Source organism: Choloepus didactylus, chromosome 8 (assembly GCF_015220235.1).
Source record: "Choloepus didactylus isolate mChoDid1 chromosome 8, mChoDid1.pri, whole genome shotgun sequence".
Lineage (NCBI taxonomy): Eukaryota > Metazoa > Chordata > Mammalia > Pilosa > Megalonychidae > Choloepus > Choloepus didactylus.
Genome location: NC_051314.1, coordinates 105582011 through 105595509, shown reverse-complemented (window position 1 = coordinate 105595509; position 13499 = coordinate 105582011). Strand labels below are relative to the sequence as shown.

The following is a 13499-nucleotide window of genomic DNA, read 5'->3' as shown; positions in this document are numbered from 1 at the left end:
AAGGTTTTATATTATAACAATAAATTAGTATTTTATAATATAAAGATAACGTTAAAAGTTTCTACTTCTTAAAAATATAACAAGTAGCTAAAGGCCAAGCTGAGACTTTTGTTTTGACTATTAACAGTTCAACATAGTTTGCTAAGGATTTTAGTTTTGTGATACAAATCTATAGGGCATTTCTTACTACTTTTAAGTTTTAAAAGTCAGACCAGTGTCCTCAATTTATATGACAAAGCCAGGATCTTGGCCGGGTGGAGATGCTGGTTAGAAAGTTTTTAGGCTAATCATTGTTCTCTCTCAAAGACTTCTCATAATATACTTGTAGAACATTTTCAAGCCTAAAGGTAGAAGCTGAAACAAACTCTTTCCTAAGGTTCTCCATATTTAATGAGAATATGGACATGCATATGTTTCAAATCTTATTTTCTAAAACTCCAGCTTTCCTTCCTCACCATTAAGGAACTGGATGGATAATTACACGAGGTAAACTTGAAAAATGTGTAATGTGTTATGATTATTTTTTCAAATATATTCCTCTAGGTGGCCCATATCCGAGCAGAAAGAGATATTTTGGTAGAAGCAGATGGTGCCTGGGTGGTGAAGATGTTTTACAGTTTTCAGGATAAGAGGAACCTTTATCTAATAATGGAATTTCTCCCTGGAGGTAAAAGCAAACACAATAGCAATGGCAGACTGACATAAGCACATCTTTATGTGTAATAATTGTACTGAGTAGGTTTACTTTTATACTTCTGGCTCTGAGGAGTAACATAGACAAGGTTTTCAATATTTCCTTTTGTGGTAATGCTAATTTTGACCACAAATCAGATTATTTTGAAAACATGATAAAGTTGGCACATTTTAAATACTACCATTCTGGATTTGTTGTATATAATTAGATTGTTATAAGTCTAGAGTTAAGAACAACAAATCAATAAAGAAAAAGATAAACAACCAAAAACAAAAATTAGTAAATGACAGTGCACAGAGGAGAAAGTCTAGCTAGTCTATAAACATAGGAAATGTTCAACTTCACCCATATTCAGAAAAACACAAATTAAAAGAATGAGGTACCATTTCACACTCATTAGATTAGAGAGAAAAAAAAACAACTAAAAGTCTGATGATACGGAATATTGGTGAGACTGGGGAAACTGGCCTCTCGTGTGTAAACTGATCTTTAACTCTTATGGAGAGCAGTTAAGCAATATCCAGCAAAGTTGAAAATGCATGTGTCCTACAATCCAGCAATTCTACAACCATTTGTATTTCCTAGAGACTCTCCCCCATATATGCACAAGAGACCCAAGAAAGGAATGGTCATTGCAGCATTATCATAAAAGTGGAAAACTAGATGCAACATAAATTTCCATCAGTAGAAGAAAAAATAAATAAAATTTTGTCGTAGTTACATAGTGAAATATTTTACAGCAGTTAAAGCTTATGAGCTATATCTATTTCAAAAGTAAGATATCAAAAACACAGAGCGGAATAAATAAAACAAGCTATAGAATTATATATACAGTTTGATACCATTTATGCAATTTAAAAAAAAAAACCCAAGAGTATATAATAATGGTTTAATATGTGTGTATTTGAAAATATATTTTTTAAAAAAAGTTGGAAGGATGACCCCCAAACCAAAGCCATGATAATGGTTACTCAGAGAAGAGGGAAAGATGAATAGAACTGGTAATAGAGGACAAAGAATACTTTTCTCTCTCTATTTTAAAAAAGACCCAAAGCATACAAGAAAAATGTTAACAGTTGTCCATTCTGGGTTATAAGAGCACCAGTGTTTGTTCTTTGTCCTTTTTGAAGAAAAAATTTCCTTAAAAATAAGAGAAATTCTAGGGGTGATTGTTTTTATTGTGAAAGTGTCCTATTTTTGATGGACTAAACAGCTCAGGGCATTTTTGAAACATGATTTGAAAGAAAATACCAGTTTCCAGGTGTGCTTATTCTGATTGCTTTGCACAGTTTGACATATTTTCTTTGACTCCTTAACATAGATGTTGAGTAGTGATATTACTTCCTTACTAGCTCAGCTCTAATGTGATTTCACATGCTTTCTACCCTAAAACCATTAAATGTCATGAAACATCTGCTTATGCATTGACACTTTTTTTTTTTTTTTTTTTTTTTTTTTTGCCCGTAGAGATGGCTAGAGGTATACTGGCTAGATCATAAAATGCAAACTCAGGCATACATTGTGTCTATACAAAGAAAGCTTTTACAAGTTATTTTTCTTTTGAGGCATTTCCCAAAATGTGATAGTTTCCTTTATTTAGGTGACATGATGACACTGCTAATGAAGAAAGATACCTTGACAGAAGAAGAAACACAGTTCTACATTTCAGAGACTGTTCTGGCAATAGATGCAATCCACCAGTTGGGTTTTATTCATCGGGATATTAAACCAGACAACCTTTTATTGGATGCCAAGGCATGTGAATAAACTGGTGAATTATTAACTTGATGATTATTTTTTAGAATAATACAGCTGACATTCTGATTGAAAGGAGCAATTTGTATTATTGCTAAACTACATTATTTCATTGGGTGATGCAGTAGGAGAGGATGTGGAGTGAAGTAACACCAAGCCAATATGGCTGTCTTTCTATCTTCTCCCATTTTCTACTTTTTAAAGTCATCATCAACTATTTATAATTTAACATTTTCACTTATATGAATCCTAAGCTAAGACTGTTGTTAATAATTGCATTTAAAGATGAGTTTATAGTAAGGCTTTTCATTTTCAAAGTTAATGTAATCTCTTGATTTTACTGGATTTTTATTTTATAGGGTCATGTAAAATTGTCTGATTTTGGCTTATGCACGGGATTAAAGAAAGCACACAGGACTGAATTTTACAGAAACCTCACACACAACCCACCAAGTGACTTTTGTAAGTTTGATATTTTTCTTGTTAAAATACAGCTGACTTAATTTGGTACTGCTGACAAATAAAGGCTCTCTCGTTTCCTCTCCTTTCTTCTTAAAACAATATGTTTTAAATGTATGTGTGAATTCGGTTTTTGTTGAGAGTTTTTCCTTTATAATTACAATTCTGTCTTGCTGAAATTAGCATTTCAGAACATGAACTCAAAGAGGAAAGCAGAAACATGGAAGAAGAACAGGAGACAGCTGGTAAGTCAGTTTAAGGAAGAATTTTGTGCCTTGGTCCTAAAACATCATTTGGTTTTTACTTGATCATTTTGTATCTTCAAAATGATTTTTACTTACTCTGTAGCAAAGATAGAGCTTGATCTGGGAGCTCAGTTCTGTTAGATTGTCTGTAAAGTCTCCTTGCCTGTAAAGTGGAATGCTAAGTTTTTACTTCATGATTTAACTTTAAATGAGTACTTCATTGAGCATGCCTATGAGTAAGTAACCTGTTTACTAAAATTAACACCATAGATAAAATGGAGATTAGTGTGATTGTAGAGTGAATGCTTATGATATCAATTTTTCCTTTCTATACCTGTGATATAAATCCTGATATTACATATGTCCATCATCAAGTAAGGTGGTTGTGTATTTCTAAGAATTTCTTTATAGATAAAGTAAACAGGAAATTTTGGATGTCAATGTTACAATAAAATTTGAAAGCATACTTTACCACAGATAAACTTAATATTTCTTTAAAGTAGAATTACACTGTATTTTTAATAACCCCATACTATTATTTCCCTTCTATTACTTAACAAATATAAGAATTGCTTTCCCTTTTCCCTCTCTCTTTAACCTGTTAACTAGGTCCATGAACAATCTCAAGATTAGGAAAGTGCCTTTTGACTTTGTTTTCCTAATTTGTACAATGCCTGGCACATTTAGACTCTCTATAAATATTTGTTGAATTCAAGCTGCTCATGAAATGGAAACTAATTCAGCATTCCCTCAGGAAAGTAAATAGACTGAAAAATAATAGTCTGATACCCTCTAAAGTCGAATAAAATGACCTTTGGATTTTTGAGCTCATTCTCTCATTAGTCCAAGTAATTGCAAGCTTCCTGTGCTGGTAAACCATTTCAGTGTTTTTAAAAGTAAAATAATAGGTTTTAGAAATGTATTGAGCTCTGCATTGAGGAAGAAAACTTTGTTCTATTTATAGTGTGTCAGTTTTAGATCAGATTTTACCATTGAGAAAATAATTGTAGTATTCCTTGCTTTTAAAGAAAAAAAAAAAAAGAATACTGCTTGAAAACATAGTTGGGGGAATTCTGTATCCCAGAATATTCACAGATGATATGAATGTTTTACTATTCTTATGGCCAATAGTTGTCACGACTTATATCCATATTTCCCAAGGGAGAAGTAGAGGAGACTCTAGTTATTTTGGGCAGGACAGTTCCTTAGTACCTGTGTCCCCTGCCCACTAAATGCCAATCCTGCCCTCCCTGAGGTCATTATGATGACAAAATCTGCTGTCACAACACAATTTCAAATGGCCCCTAGAGTACAATCCCTGGTTGAGAATTACTCCCTAAAGGAATAGTGTTTGTGAGGTTTTATATGAATTAAGAATGAAAAACTACATAGCTTCCTGATGGATAAGCAGCATCCTGGAATTAAGATTATAATGAAAATACCTGATGTTAAAATGGAGTAGTTCATAGTTTACAAAGTACATTCCTTTTCTTGTTTGGTTCTAAAACCAATTCTCTTTGGGCAGGTATTATTACCTTTTATGGAAACAGAAGCTGAGGCTTAGAGAAATTGAATAACTTGCCTAAGAACACAGGAGGAGTGAGGGGGCCCTATTGGGATGAGCCTTTTCATTCCTTTTGAAATGGATTTAGAGCTAAAACTGTAGGTTACTTTGGTGAGCTTCTTTGGGGAGAGGGGACAGAAATCATGTCTTATGTAACATTTTATCTAACTCAATACCTGTCACTGAGCCTTGTACATTGTAAACATGTAAAAAAATGTATTGAATGAAAAGCCAACTTTTCTCTATATATGTGTGTACCAGTAGTGAGCCATACTTACATCTTTAAAAAAAAATGTTAAGAATGCTGGTTTGACAGGCTGCTCTTTCGCAGGCGTATTCCACAGTTGGAACACCAGATTACATTGCTCCAGAAGTATTCATGCAGACTGGTTACAACAAATTGTGTGACTGGTGGTCTTTGGGAGTGATTATGTATGAAATGCTAATAGGTATGTTTTAACATTAATTTATGTGCATAATATGTTAATTTCCATGAATGCTATTGATTGAACATATTGCAGATGTCATGAGTGAGATAAAATATCTGAACTCTTTTAAACCTTTCTCTGTCGTCTTCCAATATTAAGTACACAATGATAAATGCCACTGAGCTCTCAGGAATCCTGTTTCAGGGAAGCAGGTATTTTACCCAAACTCCCCATGTATCAAAATTGTATTTTCATGGCCTTTCAGTTAAAAGAGAAGACAGTGCTTTAAATCCTTTATTTTATTGACTTTATTGGCAATTCTATTGTAAATTGATGCAGGATGGCATTTTTTTATTGTTAAATAGAACACATGGTGGTTTCTTATAGTACGTTTATAGTAGGTTTAACACATTTGATCAGAAAAGCTGATAAAACTTTTGTTTTCTCTCATATATATAGGATATCCGCCTTTCTGCTCTGAAACACCTCAAGAAACATACAGAAAAGTGATGAACTGGAAAGAAACTCTGGTATTTCCACCAGAGGTACCTATATCTGAGAAAGCCAAAGACTTAATTCTCAGGTTAGTGGTTAAATCCCCAGAGGAGTTTCATGGTATCTTAAAATTTCTCAGGCACCTCAAAGGTCCTTTTTACTTTGGGGAGGTTCCTCTTGATCTACACAGTTAAAGAGATCAACAAAGAAAAGATGTTTTCAAAAATGCAAACTCTTAAAAGGAAAAATGTGTTAAAAAAATTTAGGAGTTAGAAGAGGAAAGAGGTCTTGTATTGCTTCAATTACTGATATATATTAAAAGCAAAAGGTCATTCCTGTTGGAATGCATTGACTCCATCCCAACAAAGAGAAGGGGAAATAGGTTGTTCCTAGCAGAAATTCATATCAGGAAAGTCTATATGTGCAATCAGAATTTTCTAAGTAAAAAATTTCATTCAGTTTCTCAACTAAAGAGGAAGTGTTTTGGTACTGTCCTGAATGGCTGGAAGAAATGTAAATTGGGATAACCGGTGGGACAGCCAGTTCATTGCATATTATCAAACATCTTTAATCTACATGACCATTGTCCCAACAATACCACTTTTAGGAATTTTGCCTAAATAATAATCAGATGAGTGTAAAGATTTAGGTACAATATGGTTATCATGGTACTATTTTTAATAGTGAGATAAATCATAAAAATGTTCAACAGTAGTGGAGTAACTAAATAAATCCGTATGCAAACATGAAGAATAAAATGGAGAAAAATATATACCTTTGCAAAATGTTTACACTGTATTACGTGATAATAAGTAGTCCTGAAACAGTAACTATTGTATCAATAAATATTTTAAAAATTATTATCAAAGAGTAGAAGGAAATGCTTCAATATATTTACAGTGGTTATCTCTGAGTAGTAGAATTACAGATGATTTTTATTTTCTCCCATGTTTCTCATAATAAATACAGTTAACTTCAGGAAACAGAAAAAAATTTATAATTCTTTAAAAGATTAAATGTTTCAAATAGCATAAATAGAATATTTTATATGTAACTCTCATGATAATTTCTGTTTCCATGTTACAGATTTTGTATTGATTCTGAAAATAGAATTGGAAATAGTGGAGTAGAAGAAATAAAAGGTCATCCCTTTTTTGAAGGTGTAGACTGGGGGCATATCAGGTATGTTCATAGGCTTTGTATGGAGAGGTCTGAGTATAAATGAACTTTTAGACTTCATGATTAATTTGCTTCTGATCCTGCTAGATTACAAGAAGAAATATCATTGTTATAATGTTATTGAATCAATGTTTTCTGGATTATATAAGTGATTGGGTCTATAGTGGCTACACCTAAATGACTCTTGTTAGGTAATGCTTACTTTAGAGGGAAAATAAAACCACACATTGTACATCTCTCTCTGTTTTTTTATTCAGAATTGCATGAGTCAGGCTGTTAGTACAAGAAAGATGAATATATATTTCACACTAACTTTCATCACAGAATTTCTACAGATGTTTCTCTGTCATTATTATTATTAATTATTATTAGTTATTAGCCCAACAGATAATTAATTTTAGCCCAACAGATACTAACATATAGCACTTTATGGTTTATGAAGTGTTTTCATATTATTATGTATTAAAGAAAACAAAAACAAATTTGTAATCCAGTAATTATGTCATTTTTGCAGATAAGGAAATAGCCTTTGCAGGGTTGAATGACTTGCCTAAGATTAGGAAAGGAAGTTCTAGAAATTTTCTAATCCTTCATTTTTGTCCTTTCTCTAATATACCATACTGCTTCTCCTTTTATAATTATCTTATTCATAATAAGGTACATGATTTAACTCCCCACTCTCCTCCACTGGTGCGTGTGTTGGGGGGAAGAGTTAAATAGTGCAGGTTACTTTTAAGAATTTGCCTACAGTTGTTAATTGTGGGCATTGACCTTTTTTCATTCTGTGACCAAACTTTTTTCAATAGTTCTGGTCTATCCACACAGCAGCAGTTTAGAAATAGAAATCTGATCATGCCATTTTCCTCCCTTCCTTTGCACTCAGAATAAAGTTAGGAATCCGTAACTGCTTTTCAGAACAGATGGGCGTGACTCTTGCCTCATAAGTCCAGTTGCATCTTGCAGGGCCTTTCTCAATGCCTTCTCACTTTAGGGCTTTGTCATTTGCTGTTCATTCTGACTGAAATGCTCTTCTCCTTCCTGCCCTCATTCCTGCCTCTTTCCTTGCTCTGCCTAGCCAGCAACTTTTCGTCCTTCAGGACAGCTTAACTCTCACTTCCTCAATACAGATCTTCACTGGAGATCCTATTTGCTAGGCACAACTACCTGTTATAATAATAGCTGATATTTTTTAAGCATTTACTATTTGTCCACACTGTTCTAAGTACTTTATATGTATTTGTCATTTAATCCTCAAAATGAACCCTGTAAAATAAGTACTATTAATATTTCTATTTTATAGATGAGGAAACTGAGGCATAGAGAAGTTAAGTAATTTGCCTGCAGTGCCACAGCTAGAATTGGAACCTAGACAGTGTGATTTTGAAACCTGGCCCTTAACTGCTACACTGTCATCTGCTCTGCATATATAATCTCATTGAATAGAACTGTGGCAGCCCCCTTTTTATAGTTGGAAGGATGCTTGGAGACTAAAAGTCTAATCTCTCGATTTTATAAAGGAAACAGAGTCCCAGAGCAGGCAGGGACTTGCCTGCCTAAGGTCATACTGCTAGTTAGTGATAGGAAAGATTAGGTCTTAGTGCTACAGGCTCCAGGTCTATGGTTCTTTCCACTAAGCCAATATGTTTATTAAGTTAGTATATTAAGTATAAATAAATTGGAATAATTCTGGGAAAAATATATACATGCTTTTATATAATTTTATGAACTCAGCACCTAATTGATCTAATAAATGTTTGTTAAACACATAAAGCTAATAGCCTTATGCCTAGAAGCAATAAGGAGTAATTGTTATTAAAGCCAAAGATTGCTTCTTTTAGTTTGTTCTATAGGTAAATATTTTTAACATGGTAAGAAGGCACTTTTATGACTGATTTTTTTTAACCTAATGTCCCTGATTCCCTGAAAATTAACATAATTAAGTTTTTGCATTTGGATTTTATCACAAATAAAATAGAGTCCATTCACACTTTAAACCCCTTATTTTCTCAAATGACTTCTGATTTCTGGACCCTTTACTAGAAGAGTTGTAATCCTGAATCATTTAGGTATGATCCAGTACCCACAATATCTGAGGTACTTTTAGGTAATTACAAATTCTTTTAAATAAAATCTCTTTGTTCTACTATTCCCTTTCATTACCTCTCAATTTTCCATTTAAAAAGCATGAGAAAGTCTTGGTACAAAGAGATAAAAATTCCAAGTAAATGAAAATATCTTAATTAAATTTATTTTCAAATCTTGACTATTTTCAATCCACAGTGCATTTCCTTTGTTCTTAGAATAGCTGTAAAACAGCATGCAGAATTTGCATGAATTATTTATTAGAAAGTTAAAAGTCTTAAAAAACTTACTATGGCTGCTCAATACCTTTTACAGGGAGAGGCCAGCGGCAATCCCTATAGAAATCAAAAGCATTGATGACACTTCAAATTTTGATGACTTTCCTGAATCTGATATTTTACAACCAGGTAAGACCGTCTACAATATGAGTAATGCTATTAAAAGACTATGAAGATAATGTCATTTTCACTAATGAAATTACTTTGCTTTGGTTTCATTTTTCTTTCTAGTGCCAAATACCACAGAACCGGACTACAAATCCAAAGACTGGGTTTTTCTCAATTATACATATAAGAGGTTTGAAGGGTTGACTCAGCGTGGCACTATCCCCACTTACATGAAAGCTGGGAAATTATGAATGAAGATCACATTTGCCCACAACCAAGAGAACTCAGGTAGCTGCATCACCAGGCTTGTTTGGCGTAGATAACAATACACTGAAACACTCCCGAAGATGGTGGTGCTTATCTACTACAAGAGGAAATTCTACAGGATTAGGATTTCTAAGACTACTATAGGATTTGGTTGGCAGTGCCAGCTGGCTTTTTTTTTTTTTTTTAATATTTTATTATTTTTGTTAACTTTATTATACTAAGGTACTGGAATAAAAGGAATGTACATCCCTTTCTAACTGCACGGCCTACCTGTGTATTAAGGTCCATTCTGCCTGTGTGTCCTGTGGCTTTGTACTGTAACACTTCTAATCAATTCAGGAGAAACACATACCCTTTAAAGCAACATAGGCTCACCCTGTCGGTAACACTGCAGTATTGCTGATTTACTGCAACTCTTTTGGGTCTAGATAATCAGTAAAAACCATTCTCCATAGTTGGTGTTAGAATACTTGCCCTACAGATTTGGACAACTGTAGAATATATATGAAGACAATTTCTATAATGGTTTTAAGAAATTTTAAAAAGAAAATACACTGTTTATTTAAAAAATAGAATTTATCATCATGTTATTACCCAAACTCCACAGTAGGGAGTTATGGGTTTATAATAAGAGGAAATTTAGCACTTCACTCAAGCAATCCATTAATATATTTGCTTTGCATTCAGAAATACTGATTACCTTTATATATGTAGTCTGTGTACGCATAGGGAGATGTACTGTATTATATAAAAAGTAAAGTAGCTTTTTTTGTGACAAGAGGATTTCTTTTTTAATAAGAGGACATGGCATTATTTTCATTTGATTATGGTGAATTTAATTTAAGAAATGACCATGAAGGCTGCTTGTAGAATGAGTGTATTTTTATTAAACTATTTTTTTAAATGTCAATCTTCTGATCATGTAAATGGATTTGTAGAGAGCAAAGAGCTATTTACTTTGGTTTTCTAGAAAGTTGATACATATCATGGCTCATTTGCTTTTATTTCTTCTGATGACTTTTTTTTCTTTGATAGTACTTGTATTATTGTGCCATTATTTTCTTAAACTCCAAATGTACCAAAGATCCTGAAAAGAGTGGATGTTCACAACTGAGTAGAATTTTACTTTCCTGTGAGAATGCTGTATCCAGAAATGACAGATCTTGATAGAGATCAGCTTATGCAGGGGCAGTGTTGTTTATGGTTAGCTTCATCACTGTGGCTTATGTAAGATGGACTTAAGGAAGCAAATGCAGGGCAGGAGGGTTGTTATTAGGTGATGGGGGAGATAATGTCAGCATCAAATTCTTTGGGTATTTCCCTAAGGATTAATAATCTTTTCTAGTTCAATGCTTTAATTCTGAGGTTTGGGCTTCATAAGTACTAGTTGAGGAATAATACTTTATCAAGGAATGGCCTAATATCTGTCTTAACTATTCATTGACAGACTTTTTTTAAGATACAACAATTACAACCATTGCAAATGATCTGTGTTCAAAATCTAAAGTGATGATTTATCTATAGGAATGTTCTTCCTAATAGGGAAGAATTGCGTAAGAGCATTATGCAAATCTACAAAAGCTTTTACAAATGTTGCTGCTAGGTAGCTCCACAATGTTTTCAATAAGGCCATTCTGGGTTTTTTTCCCCATTCTGTTTCTTTCTTTCTTTCTTTCTTCTTTTTTTTAAAAGTATTTGTTGAGAAATTATTACATGATCATCTATTATTTCATACCCATTTTTCTTGCCTGGAACATGTGGCTGAGTATCTAGGAGAGAGTTATTGGAACACTGGGATTATCTCAATTTAAGTAACTCGGATTTTTCTAACTGCCTTTAATTTAAAAAAAAATACATATCTTTAGCATTTGTTGGGGTTTATGAGATTTTCTACCCGCACCCTCCTTTTTTCAAAAAAGGACTATTTTGCTAGGGTGATAGTGAGTAGATAATATAGGAGGAAATTGCAACATTTTCTAATCCTAGTATGGTAACTATTTTAGTACACTGAAATAATTCAAATTGAGAGAGAATAGAATGTTTTAGAGTCTGTCCCTCCTTCTTATTTTTGTCAGGAAGAACCTGGAAATAATTATGATTTCTAGGTAGTGGAAAGGGAGTTTTGGAAAGTTTGCTTTGTTTAAAGTCTTATTTTTCCTGGGAGTTAATAGGATGATTCACAATCTTTGGGGATTTTCTCCTCATCGAAAACATTTCTTAAGTGCCTATCTAAAAGCAATTAAAGACTGTGTCTGCCCTTTGGAAGCAAAGACTTTGATTCATAATGCAGATTAACCAGACAATTTACAAAAGTACTCTGAGCTTGAATTTTCACTATAATACATTTCCCATATTTCAGGTGAAACATTTAATTTAAATGACAAAAACCCTATCTGATAAATGGGATATAATGACATTTTCTTTAAATTAGACTCTATTTTGAATTAAAAGAGTTTTATTATAAACTGTGTTTTTGGTTTTTCTAAGCATATAGAAAGCTTGTATAACTCAGATTTATTGATTTCCTGATTTAATGTAGACTTTGACTTTTTATTAAAAATCTTTGTATTAAAGCAAGTTATGTTATTTCTTCTTTAATGCATTTCTTTTTGACATAGCTTTGAATCTCCTTTAAATTTATTGAAACAGCACTGTCTGAAAATAAGAAATTGCTTATAAATCAGCCTTTTCTGAATGGAATATATGGCTGATTTAATAAACTAGTTAATTGAATGGAAAATAAAAAATGTGGAATATTAAAAAATTTCTCTGGTTGCTGAGGCTTAAGATAGGGTTTCATTTATTTTTTACTAGCATAATTTTTCTGTTTTTTAAATACCCACATATCTTTGTGTAAATCTGTGAATTTAAAAATATTTTTAAGAACATTTATTTTTGGTAGTTTATTATGGTAAACCTCTAGAGAATCAGTCAGTCTCTACTGGTAGGAGAAACTGCTTTCCCTAAAGGAACTGAGATTTTAAACAGTTGAGGTTTCTGGCTACTAAGTGTATTCTCTCTGCACTATTACGATTCAGAGCATTCTAAATGACTGTTTTGCTACAACCATGATTATTTCCCCTTGTCTTTATTTAAATTTTATTTTCTCTTTAGAAGTGCACTTATTTATGAACAGTTTTAATGAAATAAACACTTAGAACAAAAATAAATACAAGACAGTTGGGACTTCTTAGATATATTTTAGATTTTTATGAAAAATGTGAGGGGATATTGCTGCTTTAAAAAGGAATAACGTATTAAAAATAGATCTCAGTCCTTTTTTTATAAAAGCAGTATAAATTATTCAACAGTTGTCTAGAAAACCAATCACCAGGCCATTGAGTTCTGTACTAGGTTTCCAAAAAAATGTTTTGGTGGCATGAGGGCTTTTTCATTGTAGGTAAGACAAGAATAAAAGCTATGTTTCCAAACATTTCTGTCGGTGAGGTTTTTTGGTTTTATTTTCAAGTTTTGAGATGTCTTATCCAAAATTCAAAGAGTATTTTGTAAATGTATCCAACTCTTATATTAAAGACAGCAAGTACAGGATAAACATTTGAAGTTCAATTTATTATTTTTAAATATTCAAGATAGTTAAACAGCTTTGAATTATAAAATTTTTGTTCAAATCTGCAGCTAAAAACATGGTTATACAAATTGTAAGTTATAATTTTAGGAACTTGCTCCATATATAGTTTATGTACAATTCCCCCACTAATTTTCCTAAAGATGGTTTTAACCATATCTCTAGGCCAAAATCTGTTAGCAAGCAGTAAATTGAAAATGCCTCAGAATAGCACATAGGCCAGGGATATAAGTGGCCCAGGTACCCAGGTACCACTATACCCTTCCCGTGGAAGACGGTGACAGTCAATTCTCATACTCATCTGCGGAGCCCAGAGGCAGCTGTCCAGAAGCCTGTTCAGCCTAGTTGGATTCCAGTTG

At 32.8% G+C, this 13499-nt stretch overlaps 1 protein-coding gene across 3 annotated transcripts in view; it reads left to right on the top strand.

Moving 5' to 3' along the window:
• The window catches only part of STK38L (serine/threonine kinase 38 like), a 150699-nt gene extending 138358 nt beyond the window's left edge, over positions 1 to 12341 (top strand). For all 3 annotated transcript variants that reach the window (XM_037845515.1, XM_037845514.1, XM_037845513.1), the window contains exons 6-14: positions 544 to 667; positions 2295 to 2449; positions 2809 to 2911; positions 3092 to 3153; positions 5049 to 5166; positions 5605 to 5728; positions 6727 to 6822; positions 9217 to 9308; positions 9411 to 12341. In XM_037845515.1, the coding sequence (XP_037701443.1) occupies positions 544 to 667; positions 2295 to 2449; positions 2809 to 2911; positions 3092 to 3153; positions 5049 to 5166; positions 5605 to 5728; positions 6727 to 6822; positions 9217 to 9308; positions 9411 to 9538 (1002 nt within the window). In that variant the 3' untranslated portion in view covers positions 9539 to 12341. The remainder of the gene's footprint in view (positions 1 to 543; positions 668 to 2294; positions 2450 to 2808; positions 2912 to 3091; positions 3154 to 5048; positions 5167 to 5604; positions 5729 to 6726; positions 6823 to 9216; positions 9309 to 9410) is intronic.
• Positions 12342 to 13499: the final 1158 nt, after the last annotated feature.